At 39.4% G+C, this 24,552-nt stretch overlaps 1 protein-coding gene across 3 annotated transcripts in view; it reads left to right on the top strand.

Moving 5' to 3' along the window:
• Positions 1-23,061, top strand: part of LOC121943972 (titin-like) — a 38,188-nt gene extending 15,127 nt beyond the window's left edge. Inside the window, exons 3-9 of one of the 3 annotated variants that reach the window (XM_042487592.1) lie at positions 5,226-5,411; positions 9,744-9,915; positions 13,202-13,381; positions 13,476-13,598; positions 14,151-14,304; positions 17,162-17,264; positions 17,344-23,061. In XM_042487592.1, the coding sequence (XP_042343526.1) occupies positions 5,226-5,411; positions 9,744-9,915; positions 13,202-13,381; positions 13,476-13,598; positions 14,151-14,304; positions 17,162-17,264; positions 17,344-21,513 (5,088 nt within the window). In that variant the 3' untranslated portion in view covers positions 21,514-23,061. Of the gene's footprint in view, positions 1-5,225; positions 5,412-9,743; positions 9,916-13,201; positions 13,382-13,475; positions 13,599-14,147; positions 14,305-17,161; positions 17,265-17,343 lie in introns of all 3 variants that reach the window. The other 2 variants (XM_042487593.1, XM_042487591.1) reach the window with 2 other exon arrangements.
• Positions 23,062-24,552: the final 1,491 nt, after the last annotated feature.

The following is a 24,552-nucleotide window of genomic DNA, read 5'->3' as shown; positions in this document are numbered from 1 at the left end:
AGTGGATAAACTTTGGCAGAGAATTGAGAACTATGAGAACCAAAGCAGACGAAATAATGTCAGGCTGGTTGGACTGAAGGAAGGCAAGGAGGCTGGAAGTAATATGAATGATTATGTCAGGAAGATACTACGAGATGGTTTTAAACTGGATGGAGAAGAATTTGAAATCGAAAGGAGCCATAGAAACGGAGGACCACGGCCGGATGATAATGCAGCCCCACGTATCATACTGGTGAAGTTTTTACGGTATACGGCCCGAGAGAAAGCTCTTGCTGCTGCTAAGAAAATAAAAGGGCTGAAATGGGAGGGATGCACCATCTCGATGTTTGAGGATTTGACCAAGGAGCGCTCTGACCGGCGAGGGCTGTTCTCTCTCCCATCATGAAGATCCTGTGGCAGCACCAGGTTAAACACACGCTCGCACACCCAGCAACCTTGAGATTTACGTGGAAGGGGAAGAGATGGAGCTTCACTGACCCGGAGAAAGCTGAATGCTTTATACGGGATAACATTACTACCGTGGAACAAGAGGACTAAGTGATATACGCAGCACGGAGAGTTGAACTTTATTCTGAAGGAGGCGTCGGGGACGGGGACCAGCTGGGAGCTGTCATGACCAGGGGGCGAGGAGGAGAATGACGGTGCCACCCAGAGGATCAACACGGACCGGAATCAGCAGAGAAGATGCTTACACTGTCAGGTTCTGTTTTGAGACAGTGTTTTTTGAGTTGAAAACGTTTTTTCTTTTTGTTTACTGTTTTTGCTGATGTGGCAGGACTTGGATTATGGTTAAAGTCTAAATGTTTGTTATTGCAAAGGCAAGGCATGGATCTATTACACTGAAATTTGGAATAGTATGGTTTTACTTTTGAAGAGAGGAAAATATTGTTTTTATAAACTTTATGGGTAGTCAGTATATCAACATTGTTTCATGGAACATTAATGGTTGCAGCACTCCTACCAAAAGGAAAAAGATACTTACATATCTAAAATCGAAAAACACAGATATTGCTCTTATACAAGAAACTCATTTTAAAAAAGGAGAAGAAGCTCTGAAAATGAAACGTGATTGGGTGGGGAAAGTATTTCACAATTCTGTATCTAGTAAAAGCTGCGGAGTTGCCATTTTGGTAAACAAAAAGCTTAATTTCATATTTTCGAAAGAATTTAAGGACTCTGATGGACGTATCCTGTGTGTAGAAGCTAAAATTAATGGAGTAATGGTTATATTATGTAATATTTACGCTCCCAATAAGGAGAGCCCAAATTTTATTTCTAAAGTCTCTAAGATGTTGGGAGGCCTGGATGGTCCACTTATATTAGGGGGAGATTTTAATCAAGTAATAGATGACCATTTAGATCGCAGTAAAATTAGACCTTCCCTATACTCGAAAGAAAGAAATGCCATACACAGTCTACAGGAAGATCTGAGTTTAATTGATATCTGGAGGCTTGTTAACCCGCGGGAGAGGGAGTATTCTTTTTACTCTCATTCCCACAAAACTTATTCACGAATAGATTTTTTTCTAATTTCACACTCTCATAGATAAGGTTATAGACTGTAATATAGGAGTTATAGCAATAACGGATCATGCTCTGGTGGAGCTACATTTAGATCTAAATGTTGATAAAATCAAAGTTGGAAGATGGAGAATGAACACAAGTTTATTACAGGATGAAGAATTTGCTAAAAAACTTGGGGACGATATCTGTAAATTTCTAGAGTTAAATATTGGTTCAACAGCGAGACTAGCTACAGTATGGGACGCTCTCAAAGCATTCGTAAGAGGAAAATTTATTTCTCAGAGTTCCTTCAAGAAAAAGGAAAGTCGTAATAAGTTACAATCATTAGAAAAGGAAATAATTGATTTAGAAAAACTGTTAGCGGAACGGTTCGAAGAGGAAAAATTTCATAAAATCTGTCAATTGAAATATGATTTACATGAAATTTATAATAAAAAAACAATACGCATTGTTTAGGCTTAAAACTAATTTTTATGAAAACGGAGAGAAGACTGGACGATTATTAGCGAGACAGTTAAAGTCACAGGACGCAAATAACACAATTATGACAATTAGAGAAAATAATGAACTAATCACATCCACAACTGGCATTAACAAGATCTTTAAGAGTTTTTATGAGGAATTATATACATCTTCAAATATAACAAAGGAGGATGATTTGGCCACTTTTTTTGAAAACATCACGCTGCCACAGGTTCCTCAGATGGAAAGAGATCATTTAGAAACCCCCATATCAAACACAGAGGTAAAAACTGCTATTATGGCTATGAAATCTGGGAAGTCACCAGGTGTGGATGGCTTCCCAGCTGAATTTTATAAGAAATATCTGGATGTGCTATGCCCATTTCTTACAAAGGTTCTGCAGGAAGCATTTGAGTGTGGATCATTACCCGACAGCTTTAATGAAGCTATTATAACCCTACTACCAAAAAAAGATAAAGATTTAACAGACCCTGCAAATTATAGACCTATAAGCTTAATTAATGTTGATTGCAAAATATTATCAAAAGTATTAGCTCTGAGATTAGACAAAGTTTTACCAAAAATAATACATAAGGATCAAGTAGGCTTCATAAAAAATAGAACATCAACTGATAACATGAGAAGACTCTTGCACCTACTTTGGTTGAATAAATCTAACCTGCAACCTGTTGTTGCCTTATCCCTTGATGCCCAGAAAGCTTTTGATCGGGTGGAGTGGGCCTTTCTTTTTGAAACACTATCAAGATTTGGGTTTGGCTTTAATTTCTGCCGATGGGTGCGGATCCTATATTCAAATCCGAAAGCTGCTGTTTTTACAAATGGCATGATATCTCAGTTCTTTAAAATATCTAGATCAACACGCCAGGGGTGTAGTCTTAGTCCATTATTGTTTACAATATTTCTCGAACCTTTAGCTGTAATGATAAGAGAGGAACCAAGAATTCGAGGAGTTACTGCGGGGGGCAGGGAACACAAACTTTTTCTCTACGCGGATGATATTCTGGCACTGTGTCGGGATCCAGCTAGTTCTGTCGCACAATTACTAGAAACTATTAAAACATATTCTAAAATTTCAGGGTACTGTATTAATTGGCATAAGTCAGAGGCCATGCCAGTTTCCCTGGTATGCTCCCCTACCCTACTTAATTCATTTAATTTCAAATGGCTCCCAAAAGACATGGAGTACTTAGGAATAAAACTAAATTCAGATATAAAAGAAATTATTACAACCAATTTAGAAAAACTATTAAACAAAATTAAGACTAATCTGGAGAAATGGGATAGGTTGAATTTAACACTATGGGGGAAAGTAAATACTATTAAAATGGTCATTGCTCCCCAAATTAACTATCTTACAGGTATGCTTCCTCTATGTATTCCCCCACAGCTATTACTCAAATATAACAACATGATAAAATGCTTCCTTTGGGGTACGAAGAAACCCAGAATCAATTTAGATAAATTATACCAGCCAAAGAAAGATGGGGGGCTATCCCTACCAAATATATCCTATTATAGCTATTCTTTTGAAATGGCAAAACTTGCAAAACACTGGAATGTAAAAAATGCAGACCTAGACTGGATCTTGATTGAGCAGGAGCTCACGTTCCCTTTCAAACCCACAGAGAATCTCTCACAAACAATTAAGCAAAAGGATGACAATATGATGAACCCAATTTTAACTCATTCAAGGAAAACTTGGCGGGACATGCATAAAAATTGTAAAATCTCTCATAACACCCAAAAATATGCATCTATTTGGCACAATGCTAAAATAAAAATAGGTAAACAAACCATTTACTGGGCCCAATGGTTGAAAAATGGCATTAGAACATTAGATGATATTTTTGAGGAGGGTAATTTTGTGTCCTATCAAACATTATTAGAAAAATTTAAACTTAAAGGAAGAGCCCATTTTTGGAAATATTTACAACTCAGACACTGCATTAAAGATAAGATACTTCTACATGATGATGCTAATATTATTGATCAGTTCTTAAAATTACCATCAAGACTTCAAACAGCCTCCAAGTGGTACGAGATATGTCCCTGGAAGACCAGCAAAGGGTGTGATTATTTAAGGAAGCTATGGGAGAAAGATTTGGATTGTCTTTTGGATGAAGGAGTGTGGAAGGGGATTCTTTCCGACACTGAAAAATATGTCAGAGAAGCAAGGAGCAAATATATTCAATATAAAATAATACATAGATATTACTATACCCCCTACTAGACTGAATAAAATGAAATTAATAAATGATGACTTATGCTGGAAATGTAAAACACAACGTGGTACATATCTACACGCAATGTGGGAATGTACTCAAGTTTTCCCATTGTGGGAAAACGTTTTGAAGGTAATAGGGAATTGGCTAGGATGTATTCTTCCAATCTCACCAAGGCTCTGTCTCCTTGGGGACAGAACAAAAGTACCAAATTTAAACAAATTTAAATATCGAATATTAAAATCTGCTCTATTAACTTGTGCTCGTCTGATTTTGAGGTGTTGGAAAGAACCCCAAACCCCAACTATGGAAATGTGGAAAGTTCAAATGATGGAAACGGCTGCATGTGAAGAAATGTTGATGAGACTGAACGGTGGGAATGAATCTGCTAATGAACAATGGGAAAGGTTTAGAAATTTTGTATGTACAGGAAACTGAAAAGTAAATATTTATCTGTCAATGTGACTTGATATGATAGTATTCAGGGTGGTTCCAGGTCTCGAAGAGTAAAATTTAAGATTTTTGATGCCTTGGGGCTTGGCAAGCCAATAATTAATTAGTACTTTGAGAACCTGCAACTACCTTATACCACACCTACTGAACACCCATTATTCAAACCTTATTGTTGAACCTCTCAGTTTTTATTTTAGATAATTGGTGATAGACATTGCCTGCTGGAACCTGCCAATTTGTTCTGTTTTATTGTATTTGTTGTTGTAAAAAAATTAAAATTCAATAAAATGTGAATTACAAAAAAATTTTATTAGGGTAGCAAACAGGAGAGAGAGGTGCTGGGAAAAAGTCCTGTTAGTTAACTTAAGTCACTTAGTCTCTGCAACATCAGTCTGCAGGCACAACAGAGGAACTTTGGGCTTGTTCCTGTCAGGACCATGCTGTCAGTAGATCACACTCAGCAGAGGTTTTTTTCAGTGCGGAGTGAGGTGTGGTTAATGTCTATGATTTTGTGTCCTGAGATATCTGTCCGTCTGTCCTCAGGTCACCATAGACATCTCCAGTGTGGGCTTTGTCCCTCTGTATGGATCCAGTGATAAACAGAAAATCCTGGCCCTCTTTTCCCCCACGGACCCATTTACTGCTGTGGCTCTGTACCTGCTGGACCAGTGGTGGCCAGTGGACGACATTCTCAAGACGGCAGACCCTGCTCGAGATGGAGCTTTGGAGGTATGACAAGATGTTTTTCTAGCGAGGAAATCCGCTCTCTCACTATTCATATTCATTTATTCTGCTCACAGAGATCCACTGCACATGATCAGTCAGCATTCTCCATTCCTGTAGGAGCCATTTAGCATGGACCCAATGCTGTTTGCCCACACAGTTCGGCACTTAACAGTCTGAGGGCTGTATTCTGGGGCAGTCTTTAAAATGATCTCAGACGCTGACTTAAATCACAGCATGACAGAGAAAAAAAACACTGTACAATAATTGTGTGGATATTTCGAACTTGCTGACCTGTCTCATCAGTGTGCTGCCAATAACCTTGTTTCACCGCAATGTTTTCAGTTATGTATCCTATTTTTGTTTTGGTTTTTTTTGCATGGGAAATGGGTATGGCACAGCAATATCAATGATTTCAAACTCTCACTATTTATTAACTTTTTCTCCTGATGTCGGAAATCCACGATCCAAAATCATTGATATTGCCATGCCATACTAGAGGAAAATAGCCCCTCAGAATTTGTTACACTTAACAGCTATTTGCGTCACCAGCAAACAGTACAGGGCCTTTGTGAAGAGCATGCATGTATTTTTGTGTGTGAATGGTTTTCAGTTGTGTGCATGTATGGTTTTTAGTTGTGTGTGTGTGTGAGTGTAATGTTTTCAGTTGTGTGTGTGAATGGTTTTTAGTTGTGTGTGTGAATGATATTGGTTTCATATGTGAATGTGAAAGGGGTAACACTTAACAAAAAAGGTACACAAAAAATGAGTAGTTACTGAGGAATGAATGAGGAACTAACCATTAGTTATGTAGCAGTTATTAATAACTACATTAGAATTTGGATTTTGCACTCATTAAAGTAAAAGGGGCACCACTCTCCGTTTAGGAAAGAATTAAATTTTGAATTATGACAGTTTCAAAACATGTCATCACTTTAATCAATCTCATAGTCTGTACCGTTTATCCTGTATACATTGATCTTGTTTCTCTCAAGAAATAATATCTACAGACAATGACTTGGCGATAAATGAGAATATTTTATTTAGGCTAATAAAATGATGAGTAAATAGAGGGAGTAGTATGACATATAAGGGACAGTGAACAAATGAGAGGGAACCTAAGTGATGTATGTTCAGGTGATGTAAATGATTAATTATGGATGACAGTGGGTAAAAATACGTGACCGTCTTAAGCATGGATGCGCACTGAACGGTTAATTAGAATTTAGAAATGTGGCATTAAAGCTTCACTATACGACATCAACTCTGATCACTAAAAAATGTTATTCCGCCTACTTTTGCCGACTTGATTAGACTTCTCGAGGGAGGTCCAGGTCGTCACTTCACTCCAGGGGAGAGCTGCGGCGCGTCTTCCAGACGAGGTGACCCGCTGAAAGGCGGCGGCGGCCGAGCAGGTGGAGTCGGTGTGCTGCGGTCTTTAACTGGCCTCGGTGTTTGCCTCAGTGAACCGGTAAAAGTCTTTAAACAAAGTCCTTAAGGGCGGGCAACGGATGCTGATAGTTTGTGCAGCAGGTGTTGCTTCTAGATCCGTGGCAGAGTTGATGGCGAATCGTGGAGTGTCCTTCTCAATTAAAACTCGCAGAAATAATCAAAAGTAGTCCCATTGGTCTGAGGGAGTCACTTTAAATTATTAATTTGAGTTTACTTAAAACGAATTGCAAAAGTGTCTTTACTGACCAAAAACTGGTCTAAAAAAAAGCGTCAAAGAGATTGAAAAAGAAAATGGCTTCAAAAGTTAAAGTTCAGCAAAGCTCTGGTGAGCTGTTGCGGCTCCGCTTATAAAATTGAAGAAAAGAAAAAGCTGCAAGCGCGGATGCACGAGAAGCACCGCGGTAAAAAGGGATTAGAAGCGAAAGAAAGCGAAAGAAGCACAAGAAGCAGCGCTAGAAGTACTGAAGAAGCAGAAGAAGCGCTGAGCTGAGAGCTCACTGAGTTTTTATCTTTGCATTTGGGGTGCAGATGGAAGGCGGGGTTAGCGAACTTTCACGCCGAGCGATCGCACATCTGGCATTAGTTTCTAATGTAATTTAGGAGACATTAATTTCTCTGTACTTTATGATGAATTACGCGATCTAACCCGTTGTGTGTAAATTCACGTATCTCATCACAACTACAGTCTCATCACAGTAATTTCAAATACATGTTAGGAGACCTAAAGGCAATTTATAACGTAACACATGACTCTGAAGATCCTTGAAAGCAGAACGTGTTTGCAGATGCCCACAGGGAAAACTTTTTAGTTTTCTGTGGAACATTTGAGGTTTGTCAAACTGTAACATCAGTGCAAACAGCTAGGTAAAAGAGGATTAACACCATCTTTGATCCAGACCACATGAATGGACAAGACCATCTCTGCATCTGGGGAAATGCTGATGTGGACACAGAAGGACTAAACTCTGGCTGTGCTTCTGGATCTTCTTGGGATTCCAAATGCCTTTCTCTGCCATGCGCCTGGCTGGTGCTGAGGGGCTCAGGAGTAGCTTCTAGGATCACTGCTCACCCTTCCAACCATGCATGTATTGTTGCTAATTTGTTAATTATTTACTTAAGTGTTACTTATTGGGCTTCTTTGTTACACAGTAGGCAGGAGCTGGCAGGATTACATTTCACTGTGATTACATCTGGTCAATAAAGATTGATTGATTGGTTATTAGGTTTTTTTTCTTTTGTTCCGTCACTCATTTTACTAATCAACTAATTTTAGGAGTTACCAAAGAACTGATCATTAACTAATAGTTAGCTCCTCATTCATCCCTTATTAGTTACATCACTCATTTCTTAATGAACTCATCATTAACTAATGATTAGCCACTGTCTGGTATCTGAATGTAAGTTACTCAGTAACAACTAATTTTTTGTGTACCTTATTGTAAAGTGTTACTGTGGGAGGTAATTCTGAATAATGTCCCACACAGCCCCTCATAGTTACAAGTGAGTGTGCACACACTCAGGTCAACTCCAACAAAGCACCAGTGTCCTCAAGACCAGCAACATCAGATACAGCTCACATTTTTACATACAAAAGCATCAATAAAAATATACAAAATTTGTACAGGAAACATGAATCCTCAGTATAGGTTTCCATGCTTTACCACAGCTGATCACCTGTAATGAGAAGAGAGATGACTTGGGAGTGTAAGGTTCGGTGGCTGACAAGAGCAAACGTGCTGCGTATAGAGAAATGAGTTGCATATAGAGAAACGCGCTGCATATACAAAAAACAGTTTTATATACAGAAACACACTGCATATATGAAAACAAATGCAAAAGGAAAAAATCTGTGAGCTGCCACTTGTTTTTATCGCCCTGATGAAGTCTGTTAGTTGAAAGCCTGTTTATTAAAGGCTTTTTAACTTTTGCAAAATAGTGTACCTTCGAATTTTTTGTTTTTGACCTACTGACAAAAGAAAGAACAAGTCTAACCTCTCCCTCCTTTTTTGGTCTTTTTTGTCCTTGAATCAAAAGAGCACCTTTTTTTTTTAAACCTACACATGTGAGGTAGCACTCCTCAGCCAAACTCTTACCAATTTTGATGACTTGAAGGAGGATGATGAATTTTCTTATCCTATCACAATCATGTTTAATGATACTTTTAATGCAGGAAGAAAAATATAAAATAAGAATCTTAATCTATCCATTACAGAAGTATGTCACTGCTGGAAAGATGGACTTTTAATAAAACTAAGCTGTGTATTCAAAAGAGAGTTACAAATATTATTGAGGTAGAAAACGCACATCTACCAGAATGTCCCACTAGTAGGTGATGTAATGTGAACTCATCCATTTGATGAAATGGTGGCCAACTGATAACAACGATCACATATTCAATGGATAAAACATGTCTCTAACAACATTTGAGGAGAGAAATAGACAACACAGTAACAAATGGGGACGATAAGAAACTGTTCCACTGGTACCATCCACATATCTTTTTAATGGAAATGCAAAAAATATGTGCGAAACTGAACTGGACTGCTCAGTGGAAATGCAGCTTTATGTTGCATTTGTTAATCTAATCTGATCTACATTAAAATAAGAGAGCTGTTGTTTGAAGAAGCAGAGCATCTAATTCTACATGAATTAACGAACGGTGTTAATCACACATTCACTCCATTGAGCGCTCTGAACCTCCGTCTCCCTAGATGGAGTGGCAGAGTGCACTCTGGGATTGCGGTGCTCTGGATAACCTAACAGTACATTCCAACAGCACTCCGAATTTACAAATGTTGCATCAAGTTTTGTTTTTAATACAACAAAATCATACATGGCAGGGTGCCATTATATTAAGTATAACATGTTTTTCTCTGTGTCCCTTAGGTCAAGACAGTAGGGGAGAGAATAGTTTTATACATCCTTAATCGTGTCATCTATAGAGCCAAAGAAATGAGCTCTGAGGAGCTTCCTTTCCTCTGCCATGGAGAAAAAGACCATGCAAAAATCCTCTGGAATAACGGACAGGCTGTTGGCTTCTATTCAGTCAAACCCACAGGTAATCTATCTCCACAGATATACCCCAACTGTTATCTTGTTCTTTGGTCTGTGGTTTCCTTTTTAATTGGATCTATAGCCCCGATTTTCATATACCTATATTTTCAGATACCTGTCAATACATTACCTTCGGAACCTAAAGTAACTCCTACAAACATGTACCTAGACCCTACATGTAGCGTTTCCACTGCAGACAGTACTCTTACATGTGGGCGGAGTTGCTGCTCAGTCCAGCAGCACTTGCTGTATTTCTTTGTTCACAGTGATACAGAGTGAAGTCTGCATCCTGTTTATCATGCACAGAACGGAGATGCATGCAAACATTTTCAGAACAAAAAAGAGTCTCTCTCCATGGGATATTTAAAAATAGTCACTTTGTGCATTGAGCCCTTGTCTGACAATAGCAGGGGTTTAGTTCTGCCGCAGTACATTAAAATGACGCTCCGACAGGTTTTTTCTCCCAAGCGAGGAATCTGACTTTTTTTTTTTTGATCCTCAAAGATCCACCTATCACTAAAAGAGTATGTTATCCAAGAGAGACTATAAAAACTTATGGAATGGCCCTATTGTGCCCATTTTGGGGATCATCTTTGTATTTTGGGGTCTACTATAGAATAGGTTTATGTGCTTTAATGTTCAAAAAACACATCATGTGTCTCATGCTGCCCTCTGCTGCAACACCTCTGTCTGAAACAGCTTATGTCCAACCTTCCAGAATCCCAGTCTGCTCTAATTGGTCAGCTGGCTCTCTCTATGCACATTCTTTTCCATTGAGCTGGGCAACTGATGTCATCATGCAGTGCATTGTGTATGTTGTTTGGGTTGGAACTGCCATATTATGTGGCCACCCAGCAAACAAATGTCTAACAATAGGTAACAGGTAGCGGTATCGGTTATTTTATGCAAATTTTTCACTCAGTGTGCTGAAAAGTAGTTCAAAACACAGTGGATTGTACAGGGAAAAACTTTTACCCAATGCAAAAAAATGTTACTTTGAGAAGATTAACATAATCAAAGTGTGGTTTTGCTCCATGCTCCCTAAACCGTCAGCTCACACCACTGGCGGTTTGAGTCCATCACAGTGCACCACTGCTGGATCAGCCGGACAACCACAGAGAGGAAATGGCGTGGAACAACTTATAGGGAGTTATGGGAGTGAATGGAGTTATTACTTCTTCTTCTGTACTGATATATTGCACGTGATTCTAATAACCATGGGAATTCCTTGGTCTCGCCACTCCAGCTGATCCTGCAGTGCTGCACTGTGCCGAACTCAAACTGTCACCAGCGGAAGTTGATGGATGAGAGAGCACAGAGCAAAACTGCAGCAGAGGCGTAACACAACGCACATGCAACCGGTGGAAATAGCCTGGGAGGAAGGACTTGTTGTGTCAGTGGTTGTAATGTCACTGCACGACTAACTGTGAATCACAATTTGGACTCCTATAAATGTCCAGGTCATCTACCCAGCCATTGGTAAACTGAACGTGGGCTTCTTAAGATTTAACATTTGGAAACTGGGACACAGTGTAGGCACTAACACCACACACAAGATAACTAAAAATATCGGGGACGTAAGGGGAGGCATCCAGGTCACAAAGCCAGTCTTCTTTTGGTACTTCATAGGGATCTTTTCCATGTAACATTTTTTTGTGTCGGGTAAAAGTTTTTTCCTGTATAATCCACTGTCTTTTGAACTACTTTTCAGCACACTGAGTGAAAAATTAGCCTATCATAACCAATACCGCTGTTACCTATCACCTGTTAGCTATTCATTTGCTGGGTGGCCACAAAATATGGCAGTTCCAACCATTCCAACCATGGATCTATCATAAATCTGGATACAGCCTTTGGGGCGGGGCCTCATTCATTCCTATGAGAGCTGCTCAGTGGCGCATGATGCAGAGATAGCTCTTTTTCCGGGTTTAGAAAATGTGTAAAATACCCATATCTACTGGCCCATAGAGCATACGTAGTAGAGATTAACGGCAGCCAAATGCTGCCGAGCGCGGCCGAGTGTGGCCAAGCGGTTAACTCTCGCCGGCGGGGCAACAGACTTCCCCTCTCTCTTTCTCTTTCCTTTTTGCCATGATTGTATTTTATTTGTTATATACAACATCTATTGCACGTCTCTCTGTCCTGGAAGAGGGATCCCTCATCATCCTCTGCCTCTCTTCCTGAGGTTTCTTCCTCTTTTTTCCCCCCATTACATGGGTTCTTTTTTGGGAGTTTTTCCTTAGGTGATGTGAGGGTCTAAGGGCAGAGGGATGTTGTACACTGTAAAGCCCTCTGAGGCAAACTGTGTTTTGTGATAATGGGCTTTATAAATAAAATTGACTTGACTTGACATGCACTGCATGATGACGTCATGTTGCCAAGGTCTATTTGTTACATTGTGATGTCACATTGTTGCGGAAGTAAACACTGAAACTCAAACAGGCTGCTTCAGGCAGCTTAGGAGCAGAGAGAGCTCCCTTCTGCTTGGACTTTCTTACTTAGGAGAATTTTAACAAGCACGAAAATGCTACACAAACCAATAAGGGAAAACCCAAAAAGCATAATAGGGCCCCTTCAAGGTGATTTACGTCATCAGGAAACGATGCAAAACCCAGACATCACAGGACTGTGTTCGCAGAGGCAGCAACACCCTTCTCATTAGGTAATATGTAAGTCAATAGTCACCAACATGCTGGCCAATATGGAACATTATTTGTTTTTTTTTTATAAACATTTGTTGGTATAAAGTTGTCGTGCTTAATGTTCTGCGCTTATTGATTAATGATTTGATTTTGGGCCAATGTCAGTGTCTATCAGGAGACATAGATGGAATGTTTAAAAAAGTTTGTAGCTGACTAGAAACTCAAGCTGTTGAACCTTCCTACTGGCCTGACAACTATACAGTTAAAAAAAACTGTTTCATTACTGTTGTGGGCTACTACAGTATATACCAATATAACATTCAATAATAAATCATATTCACTTCAGAAATACACTTGCCTCCTGTGTGAAATGTGTGTAGAAATAGGTTCAATTTTAATTTCTCCCATAATGGTGGTATTTGGAGAGCCAAATATTGTATGAGGTGGTACATAGTTTAAAAAGTTTGAAAACCACCATCTTCTCTGTACTTACTGCTGCCTAATGCTCTGTTGTTTCAACCACTGTGTGATATTCAGAGCAAAGTGTTTGTTTGCATTCATACAAAAGTTTTTTTAGTCCATTTGCTATGACTGATATTAGCTCATTCCTGTCTATCCTCATGAGTATGCTTTGTGTTTCTCTTGTAGGCAGTGTTTATAATTCTTTTTCAACCAGAAGCTATCAGCTCCCTGTCATGGACTCTATATTTGTGAGAAAGTGTCAGCGTGGTAAAGGTTTTGGCCTCCAGATGCTGGAGGACTTTGTGCTCAGTTTCGAAGAGGACAGTCTGGGGTTTAGGTACCCCCTCACAACATCCATGTATAAAGGTACATGAGTCCACCGTATTGACGTGTACAGCATGAATCTCTGATAGAAGCATGATTAGTGCATTACTGTCAACACACTCCTCCTTGTTCCTAGTGTGTGAGAAGTACCTGTGTCAGTACCCAGAAGACAAGGACCTGCTGTGGGAGGTGGAGGGCATAGGTGGGCCCAAACAGAGGACCAATATTGCCAGTAAGATCCAGGCAATGGAGCAGTGTGGTAAGAATGGACAGAAACTGCACTGTATAGCTGGACCATTAACCCTTTGAAACCTATATCAACATCACTTTTCTTGTGCTGCATTCAGACACCTTTCACAAGTAATTACACCTTTGAACCTTGAGCATATTGGTGCGGTTTCTCTCAAAAACATGGGAAAAAGGCAATGAGCAGCTTGTCAAGAAATGTACCACAAATTGTAAGAAATTAGTAGATTTAGAAAATTATCAATAAAGCCAGTATATGTGTATATAGAAAAATGTTTCCAAGAATGATTTGAATTTTTAAGCTGTTTTTTTTCAGATAATTTCTTTTTTTTTCTAATTTCTGCATCATTTCTTTTTTAGTTAATAATTTCTTTCTTTTGAAAGGAATAAAGCCAATTTGCCCAGGTTTCAAAGGGTTACGTCCCCCATGCATCAAAAGATTTGACACCATAGAGATTGTATTTTCAGTCATCTTGAAATTGTCTAACAAATGTCTGCAAAATTTTCTTTGAGTGTACTTTTCAAAGCCTTCAAATACTGCCTGTGTATCTCTGTTTCTCAGCAGTTTCCAAGAGTCTTACCTTTACAGAGGAATCACTGATGATCACTGAAATGGCTGAAAAGGGTGTGGTGATAGAGGCAATTACCAGGAGTAGTGGCTCAAAACGAAGAAAAACGGGAGAGAAGATTGCAGAGGACAAGTCAGAAAAAGTCCTCAGGTCTGTAAGAATATATTTTTTGTTCTTGCTTATCAAAACTAATCTGTTAAAAGTGGAAGATCATTTTTGACTTTGAAAACAATATACTGTAAATGTTTTATATTTTAAAATACCAATGTATATTATGTTTTGAAAAGTAAGTGTAACTCTAGGTCTACCTAAAAGCTTTCAATTGCATCTTATGGTTTTCATCATGTGTGGGTCATGTAGCACCTGTGTATGTCTCTTCTCAAAGATGGAATGGTTTTCTGGTGTCAAGTGAAAGTGCCTCTATATCTCTCTCCTGCCGTCCACTCACTCCTGCAAGACAGTTAATGGACCTGCACTTGCTTCTCTTATTGGACCATTCCAAGCGCTTCCAGGCTACGAGTCACATTCACCCATTCATGCACTCATTTACACACTGGTGACTGAGGTGCCATCTGCTACTCAGTTTTTAAAAATTCATACACAATCACAATTTTGGTTTCTTACCCAAGGATACTTAGATATGTGGACTGGACGAGCTGGGGATCAAACCACAACTTTGACCTCTTCCAGTATCCACTGGAAGAGGTCAAAGTTCAGCAGGAATCAGCAGACATCAGGAGAGAGATCTGACACCAGAGACCATCTTTGAACCAGAGACAGGAGAATTTTATATTGACAATTGCTGTGTCAACTGAGATTTTTCACTAACAACTGAGCCTGCTACATCCATCGAGGAAGACCACAGAATGAGGATGATGGAGGACTTTAAGGTCAAGGACAGGTTCATAATTTTTCAGGTCTGTCTGAGAACAATAGTCAGGCACCCATATGAACATTGGAGGTCTTACTTTTTACTCATAATTTTGCACAAACAAATCCCACATGGTATTCTTACTCATCTTAGTGATACAATGAAATGAATATGATCTTAAACTGGATCTATGTGCCAGGCAATTAGCAAAGGGAAATGCCCTAATAAACAGGCAGCATATTATATTAATAATATAGCTATATTAGAACTATATTAGTAATATTGAATTGTGGGTAACACTTTCTGTAAAGACCACATCTATAATACATTATGAAGGCATTCATAGTAAATTATAATGCATTCATAATGCTTTATGAATACACTCATAAACACACATAATGCTTACTGATGCGCTATATCAGCATTCATAAAACATTCTAGATTTGACTTGCAATCATTTATAAGTGGCAAGGGTCTTATGGATGCTCTTGACCTGTTATAAATTAGAGTTTGATTGCTGGGGCTTATAATGCATTATAAATATTTATACTCAATTATTCACACATCAACAATCAACTGTAGTAAGGACTCCTACAATGATATGGCAGTCTATGCTATATCATAAGTTATCATTGTATGTGTTAAGTGAGGTATGTATTGATGCATTAAAAATAATTTATGCTTCATCATAATGTTTCATTGTAGGTGTTAAGTAAAGTGTCATAATTTCCATGCATTTACAAGAATATATGCCACGTCATAAGTGATTAATGCATACCATACACTAGAATGTTTTAATGTTTTAATTAGCTGCTGTTTTTTATCAACTAGAGAGTGGAAGGTTAAGTTGACCTTCTACATTAGTAATTCGACCTTCTTCAATGTTTGTAATTCTCAAATTGGCATATTGATCACTTGCTTCAACTTTTTCAGAGCATAATCTACAGAGATATTTTGCTTGTGGTAAAGTTTTAGAGCATGGATTTCAAAAGTGGATATTTTAAATGAGTATAGCGTGTGCGCGCACACACACACACATTTTTTCAATCGACGTAGTGACTTGAATTTAGACCTTTTTTGCGACTTGTTGCCCAGCTCTTCTTGCAGCAGCACAGCCTCTCTCTCTCTATCCTGTGTCTCTGTGTGCACAAAAGCAGGATAAAGAAAGCAACCAAGTTTAAACCACTTCAGACTCGAAACAGTGCTTCCTTGGCTCTGGGAACAAGAATGTTGGTTTAAAAAAAAAGAGCAGGACCTTGTAACCAACAAACTGTGGTGTAAAAGATCCAGATCCAGGCACTCAGGATGGTTTGCAAAGCATAAAAGGCCTTTAATTCAGAAGGCTATAAACATTAAAAATACACCTGTATACGCCACATTTTTTTTGGTTACAAGTTGCTGTTTCAAGTTTATTAATATTGGACATGTCTCGTGCCCAAATTGCACCAAAGTCGACAATGTACATCCCTAGGTTTCTGGGTCTCCAGAAATACACCAACAAATGTGAAATAGATTGAATGATTGGTTCCCAAGATATGTCAAGGGCACAGAGACATGCACACACACATATAGAGATTCCCTTTTTTTTAAGTCAGTTAGTTAGATTACCTCTTTTTGTAGCTGTCCCTCCACCATAACACAGTAAAGGAGAAGGGAATCATTTCTGCACACAACTGTGACTTTTTCAATGGACACATAGTAGGATCTTGAAAATGTATTACAGTGAACAGTGTACATGTGGGCAAGTTAGTGTTGTTTATGACAGACTTTAAGAAAGTGAAGCTTTCCTGCTTTTGTTTACACAGCTTAAGTGAAGACAAATAATTTTTGTTACTGGAGATAAGTATAGTAGATATACTCATCTCCAGTAACAGGAGATAGTATTGTTGTAGAGTAGATCCATTCGTTGAACTGGCACTTCACTACAGCTGAATCATGAAGAGTAGATTCTCATATAGAATTCAGAGGACAGCAGCAAATTCATTCCTGAAAGCAAAAAAGTTTATTTTCTGTCATGACTGTTTTGGCAAGAAGGTTGAAAAGTGGTAACAAAAGTATGCTCTGCGTTGTCACATCATAAAATCCTTACACTAATTAATGCTTGAAATCAACAAGTGATGTCTAACTGTCTTTTAGAATTGAGGATATTGAAGCAGAAACCCCCGGAGAGGAGAATGTTTCTGCACAAAAGGAGACAGATCTGCATCGTGTCTCTGAGTTGGTGCAGACTGAGGTTTGTGTAAGGAAAGCTCTTTATGCATACATCTGTACACAACCAGCACAACAACTTATTTTTGAATTACTATGTTAATTTTTAGGGTATGATCAGTGTGGCCCCTGAAGAAAGAGGAGAGGATACAGTTGATACTACAACTGAACAAGATCTAGAAGAAATCCATGTTACATCAGCATCCATAACTGAGGAGCCACAAGTAGAAGATAAGGTACCACAGGATCTGACGAGTATTTACGGTGAACCCCCGATAACAGTTGAGAATGTGGCATCAGAAATAGAGGGACCAGAGGAAGAGGATCAGAGGGAAGACACTACAGTGCTGGTAGTTTCTGAAGAAGTTTTAGAGAGACACAAGGAAGCAGAGACTCTAGACAATGTGGGAGAGGGAACTCAAATTGAGAACACTGATGAAGAAAAGGTTACACAACAAGAGGTAAGCCTGTCAACACATGCATCGTCAGAGGATAAGGAAGCTCTAAAGGCCATAAAAACTGTCAAGAGTAAAGCCCCTAGATGGAGATCTAAGAGGCAGCCCAACCTACAGGAGGGGGTGGCGGAGAAATCTCCAGCTAACGATGGAAGGATAGTTTTGAGAGGAAGAACTGTTAGGTACACACCAAAACGCAAATATACCCAACACAGCCAGAAATTAAGTAAAGAAGTAGAGAACGAGGTTGATGAGGAGGAAGAGGAGAACAAAGTTCCTACAGCTGAAGAAGTGGAGGGGTTAGCTTTAACCGAGGGAGAAAAGGAGGAAATGACCACTGTGAAAGAGGATGTAGTTACTGTGGAAGAATTAAGCAAGGAAAAGCAACAGCTTGAAGATGAACAGCTGGTGAATGAAGAGCCTGGGGTGGAAGACACTATGGTGAAGGCAAGTTTCATAGAGCTTCCAGATAAAGCAGAGACTGAACTCACAAAAGAAAATGAGGATGAAAAAGTAACAGATGAATCTGAGAGAGAACAAAAGGGAAGGAAGGTAGAAACATCAGTGACACAGGATAAACGAGATGCCTCTCCTGATGAGATACAGGAGCCCCCTGCTGTACAGAAGAGAGCTTTGAGAGGCAGACCACCTAAATGTAAGCCCACAAAACAAAGCAAAAAACATGAGAAACAGGAGGTGGAGCCCACAGATGAAGCCGATCAGGGAACAGGAGGATCTGCGAGTGAAGAGAGTGCAGATCAACAACCAACAGACACAAAGATTGATGAACACCACAAGGAGGTACAAGAGGAGAGTGTTGATAAAACAGAAGAAAAGATATCAACTGAGGAACTGACTGTTGTGAAGGAAGGTAGAATTCTAAAGTCTGACAAGACCGCGGAGGATGTTATACCCTCAACTGAGGTGAATGTGGAGGAAGAGTTAGAAAAAGAAACTAGTCCTGCTGAAGAGACTGGAGGAGAGGAAGAAGAGGCATCACAGAAATTGCCTGAGGAGAAAGGAGAGGAGATAGAGGCAGAAGAAAGGAGTGTGGAAAAACAGAAAAACAATGTGGAAGAGGAAAAAGTTGAGAGTGCAGCTGGAGGAGAATCTGCAGTAGGAGATGCAGAGCAGGTGGAGGATGCCTCGACAGAGGAAGCAGCAGTGCTTGAAGAGGAGGACAACAGAGTAGAAGCTGCTGATGAGATTAATGCTGACACAGTCCAGATTTCATCAGCTGAGGAAGAGGAAACCGCAGTCACAGAAGAATGTGTAACTGCTGTAGAAGTGGAATCTGACACTGCTGTTAATGAAGAAGAGGCTGAAGATGCATCTGTGGCAGCAGTGGAAGAAACACGTCAAAAGGATGAGGACAAAGAGCAGAATATGTCAGAGGATGAGGAGGAACCTATAGTGATTGGAAAGAGAGTTTTAAGAGGGAGGTCAGTTCCTTCAGTAACAATCACACCCAGACGCCGCAGTGCTAAAGTTCGAAAAGCAGAGGAGTCTTTGAGTGATGAAGAAAAGACCTCTCCATCAGCTCAGGAGAAAGAAAATACAGAGCCAGAAGCTGAGATGGAAAAAGTTGAAGCTGTGGCAGAGGAATCACCCACAGAGCCAGAGAAAGTCAAAGAGGAACAGTCTGCTGTTTCAAAGACATGTGCAGATGGAAAGGGAGTGGCTTCTGTTGAGGAAAGTGCTGAAGAGACACCTAATGCAGACAAGGGATCAATTACTGATGAGGAAGAAACACCAACTGTTGAGACAGGAGTTCTGACCAGTGGTGAAAAGACAGTGAGAGCCACAGGAAGCAAAACCACAAAAAGAAAAAATGATGAGCAAGAAGAGGTGACTGGTGAGAAAAGTGCAGAAAAAGATGATGAGAAGGGAAGGAGGTCAGCTGCTGCAACAGATAGACGTAAATCCAAAAGAGCTCGCACACAGTGTCAGACAAAGGAAGAGGGAGCAAAAGAAACTAGTCCTGCTGAAGAGACTGAAGCTGTGGCAGAAGCTGTGGCAGAGGAATCACCCACAGAGCCAGAGATAGTCAAAGAGGAACAGTCTGCTGTTTCAAAGTCATGTGCAGATGGAAAGGAAGTGGCCCCTGTTGAGGAAAGTGCTGAAGAGACACCTAATGCAGACAAGGGATTAGTTACTGATGAGGAAGAAACACCAACTGTTGAGACAGGAGTTCTGACCAGTGGTGAAAAGACAGTGACCACAAAAAGAAGAAATTGTGAGCAAGAAGAGGTGACTGGTGAGAAAAGCGCAGAAAAAGATGAGCTGGTGGTAGAAACAAGAGTTCTGAGGAAGGGAAGGAAGTCAGCTGCTGCAACAGATAGACGTAAATCCAAAAGATCTCGCACACAGTGTCAGACAAAGGAAGAGGGAGCAAAAGAAACCAGTCCTGCTGAAGAGACTGAAGCTGTGGCAGAAGCTGTGGCAGAAGCTGTGGCAGAGGAATCACCCACAGAGCCAGAGATAGTCGAGGAGGAACAGTCTGCTGAAGAAGTGGAGGGGTTAGCTTTAACCGAGGGAGAAAAGGAGGAAATGACCACTGTGAAAGAGGATGTAGTTACTGTGGAAGAATTAAGCAAGGAAAAGCAACAGCTTGAAGATGAACAGCTGGTGAATGAAGAGCCTGGGGTGGAAGACACTATGGTGAAGGCAAGTTTCATAGAGCTTCCAGATAAAGCAGAGACTGAACTCACAAAAGAAAATGAGGATGAAAAAGTAACAGATGAATCTGAGAGAGAACAAAAGGGAAGGAAGGTAGAAACATCAGTGACACAGGATAAACGAGATGCCTCTCCTGATGAGATACAGGAGCCCCCTGCTGTACAGAAGAGAGCTTTGAGAGGCAGACCACCTAAATGTAAGCCCACAAAACAAAGCAAAAAACATGAGAAACAGGAGGTGGAGCCCACAGATGAAGCCGATCAGGGAACAGGAGGATCTGCGAGTGAAGAGAGTGCAGATCAACAACCAACAGACACAAAGATTGATGAACACCACAAGGAGGTACAAGAGGAGAGTGTTGATAAAACAGAAGAAAAGATATCAACTGAGGAACTGACTGTTGTGAAGGAAGGTAGAATTCTAAAGTCTGACAAGACCGCGGAGGATGTTATACCCTCAACTGAGGTGAATGTGGAGGAAGAGTTAGAAAAAGAAACTAGTCCTGCTGAAGAGACTGGAGGAGAGGAAGAAGAGGCATCACAGAAATTGCCTGAGGAGAAAGGAGAGGAGATAGAGGCAGAAGAAAGGAGTGTGGAAAAACAGAAAAACAATGTGGAAGAGGAAAAAGTTGAGAGTGCAGCTGGAGGAGAATCTGCAGTAGGAGATGCAGAGCAGGTGGAGGATGCCTCGACAGAGGAAGCAGCAGTGCTTGAAGAGGAGGACAACAGAGTAGAAGCTGCTGATGAGATTAATGCTGACACAGTCCAGATTTCATCAGCTGAGGAAGAGGAAACCGCAGTCACAGAAGAATGTGTAACTGCTGTAGAAGTGGAATCTGACACTGCTGTTAATGAAGAAGAGGCTGAAGATGCATCTGTGGCAGCAGTGGAAGAAACACGTCAAAAGGATGAGGACAAAGAGCAGAATATGTCAGAGGATGAGGAGGAACCTATAGTGATTGGAAAGAGAGTTTTAAGAGGGAGGTCAGTTCCTTCAGTAACAATCACACCCAGACGCCGCAGTGCTAAAGTTCGAAAAGCAGAAGAGTCTTTGAGTGATGAAGAAAAGAACTCTTCGTCAGCTCGGAAGAGAAAAACTACAGAGGTAACACCAACTCGCACATCTAAGCGCCTCAGCAGGTTTTAGGATGTTCTGATGATTGACTTACATAATAATGTAAGTATTGGTGTTGATACCTGATGTCTGGATGTATGCTTTTGTAGTGTGCAGGCTTACAGTGTAAACAAACTATTGTATAGTTTTAGTCATGATTTAAAGGTGACGATTGGTTTTGAAATGTCAATTAATGAACGTAAACACCCTTTTTGTATCAGATCCCTCAGAGTTTTGGTCGGTAGAAGCAGTATGGTGAGTCATGTTGGGTGATGGTAGATGTTGTTGTGTAGCTCACATTATTGAGTGTGCACACTGTTTTCATCATTCCTCTGCTTGTGCCACTGCTATTACCTTTAGCATTTCTCCTGTAAGTTGCTCTCAGTGTGAGCGAGGCTCCTCGTCCCTCATGGCCCTGCAGGGAAGAAGTGGCTATAGATGACAAATGGCAATATCTTTTTACTGTTACAACTTGTGACCACAGTGGCCGCTGTGCTTAAGTTACATATTTTTGTTTTAAACCCACTCTGTCTGCAATCCAGAAATGCAGTTAATCACTTCTGTGCTCCTTTACACCGGGGGACACTGTGGCTCACAACTATTTTCACCAGCATCTTCTATTTTTCTACAAACAAAAACCTATGCTATCATGATCATTTGAAAAACATATAAATTCTACACAATGTGGCTTTAAAAGACCTCGGATCTTCTGCAAACTTTTCACAGGTCTGACATACTTATTTATGCTCATTCTTTGTAAAATTGCCTTTTACCAGTTTGTATGTGAACTTTGTTTCAAAGAGAAAACACAATCTAATGGGCCCTCATTAGATTTATTTTACTTTTACTTTTACTCTAAAAAAGCCATAATTTGCATTTGAACTGAAATTCGTACATGAGGAATATTAATAGTTTTATATTGTAAATATTTTTAATTTTATATTTCATGAAAAATGTGAATGTCCAGATTGCATTGTGTTATGCAACACATATTTCAACTGCAGGTGTTGTGATTATCTTAACCAGCAATATGCAACAAAATCTAAGGAGAATTATGGTGAATTTGTGAAATGCTCCATCAGATTTAGAAAGGACACTACAGTCAGAACCAGTCAGTATGTCATGGTTGCATTTATTTTTTCTTTATAGAATTTGTTTACTTTGATTTAAAAAGAAATTACCAGAACATGTTCTTTCTTTGCAACTATCAGCAGGTCTTAATATTACCATGTTCATTTTACAATTAGAGATTTTAACTTGGAGATCCAACTAACATGTACTCACCTCAGTGTTACACTTTTCACTAACATTGTGAACTGAATTATGTTTCTGTTGTTTTCAATAATGTGATATCATTTAGTCAACATTATACATTGTCTAATCAATGTGAGTGTTCATTTTGTTAGTCGTATTATTTTGAAGCTAACATTTATTTGGCTGTGTAATGTAAAACTGTGATTTCACACATGTATTCATGCTTAATAGCAGATGCCAGTTAGGGTCATTAACTCAGATTTTCTGTGTGGACTAACCTTTGGCTGCAGAGTTATTTTTCCATGAATTAAAATGGTGACAAAAACATTTTTGAAGATTTTATTTCAGCTGTCGTTTGCTGTTTTTTTAGGCCTAACACTGAGTTTCACTGGAATTTATTTTCGATTAGATGCCACTTATTTATTATTAATTTGCTGTCTTCATGAATGTGATTGCTGATTATTCATCAAATGTTTTTGTAAACATAACAATGTAATTTCATTCTTTTTAAGTTAACTTAGACTAAAAATATATCTCCCTTCCTTATGTGCAAGGATTTTTGCAACATGGAATGGGATGTTTTCTCATATCAATATGTAGCAGTTTAAATAGAGGATTGATTAATTAATTAGCAATTCATTAAAATGATCAGTTAATTAATAAATCAATACCAAAATACGTAACTATAACTCATAATGCAAAATTATGACTCAGAAACATGAATTGGTATAAAGATGAAGTGGAGAAATGGGACTCAACTTTGGCTGTCAGGAACAATAAGTTTACATTAAAAAAACCTTGGAGCACCACCCATTAAAATAGAAAGCTTGATAGCCCATTTTGCCTTATAAATTAATCTAGTCTCATAATTTGAAGTTTGCTACACAGTTCTTTTTTCAGGTGTACAGGGACCTGACATTATACACACACACATCACAAGATCTTTATGTGTCTTTATAAATGAAAGGTTTATTAAACTACTCGGTACACAGCAAAACTACTCCTAAAAGACTACAAATGAATGAGTTTAAGAATAAGTATGGATAAATGATGAAACAGGGAATGCAGCAAAGACACAAAGTGAATAAAATGACTAAATAAACAACAAACTCATAAATGAAGAAACAATAAAATGAGGGGATGAAAACCAGTGAGGAACTGAATTAGATGTGACATCTGGACCTGATCAGGTGCACTTAAATAGTGCAAGATGATCAAGCAGATGAAAAGTTAAGATTAAAGAAAAGTTAATGTCAAGCATTGATCAAAGAGGCAACCTATCCCATAAAACACTGAAGGAAAAGATAAAGAAGAGGCCTGATCAGAGAATAACCCATAATTGCATTAATGGGAGACCCTAACTTAGGTCTAACACTTCCTATGTGTCCCTATCATTTAAGAGCATCAACCCCATAACAGCACAGAAAAGATCGTTTCACCTTCCTCAGAAGTCTCGATGCCAGCCAAGTGTGATTCCTCCATCTCTCTCTGTCTCCATGAACAGCTGGGTCATCCTCTGACACCTAATGTGGCTGAGATGAGATCACGATGACAGCTTATCAGTCTTCATTTCATTTGAAGTCTCTCTTTGTCTCACAGTCTCTCTCGTACAAAGTCCTCCGGTTCTAAATCGTCGTTTAGAACACATGCAGCACAGGCTGTTTCCAGGGCTGCAGCACTGAGATACTGAGAGGGTCGTCTAAGGAATCTCCAAAAGAAATTTCAGTTTTGGGTAGGCATTTGAATATCTTGTCAAAAGTTGTCCCCATCGTCTACTACACAATATTGCAACTCCTCGTTTTGTGGAGCTGAAGGATG

The sequence above is a fragment of the Plectropomus leopardus genome, chromosome 6 (assembly GCF_008729295.1).
Source record: "Plectropomus leopardus isolate mb chromosome 6, YSFRI_Pleo_2.0, whole genome shotgun sequence".
In the NCBI taxonomy this organism is placed as follows: Eukaryota; Metazoa; Chordata; class Actinopteri; order Perciformes; family Serranidae; genus Plectropomus; species Plectropomus leopardus.
Note: the sequence above shows the minus strand (reverse complement) of the source record. Positions and strands in the feature narration are given on the sequence as shown.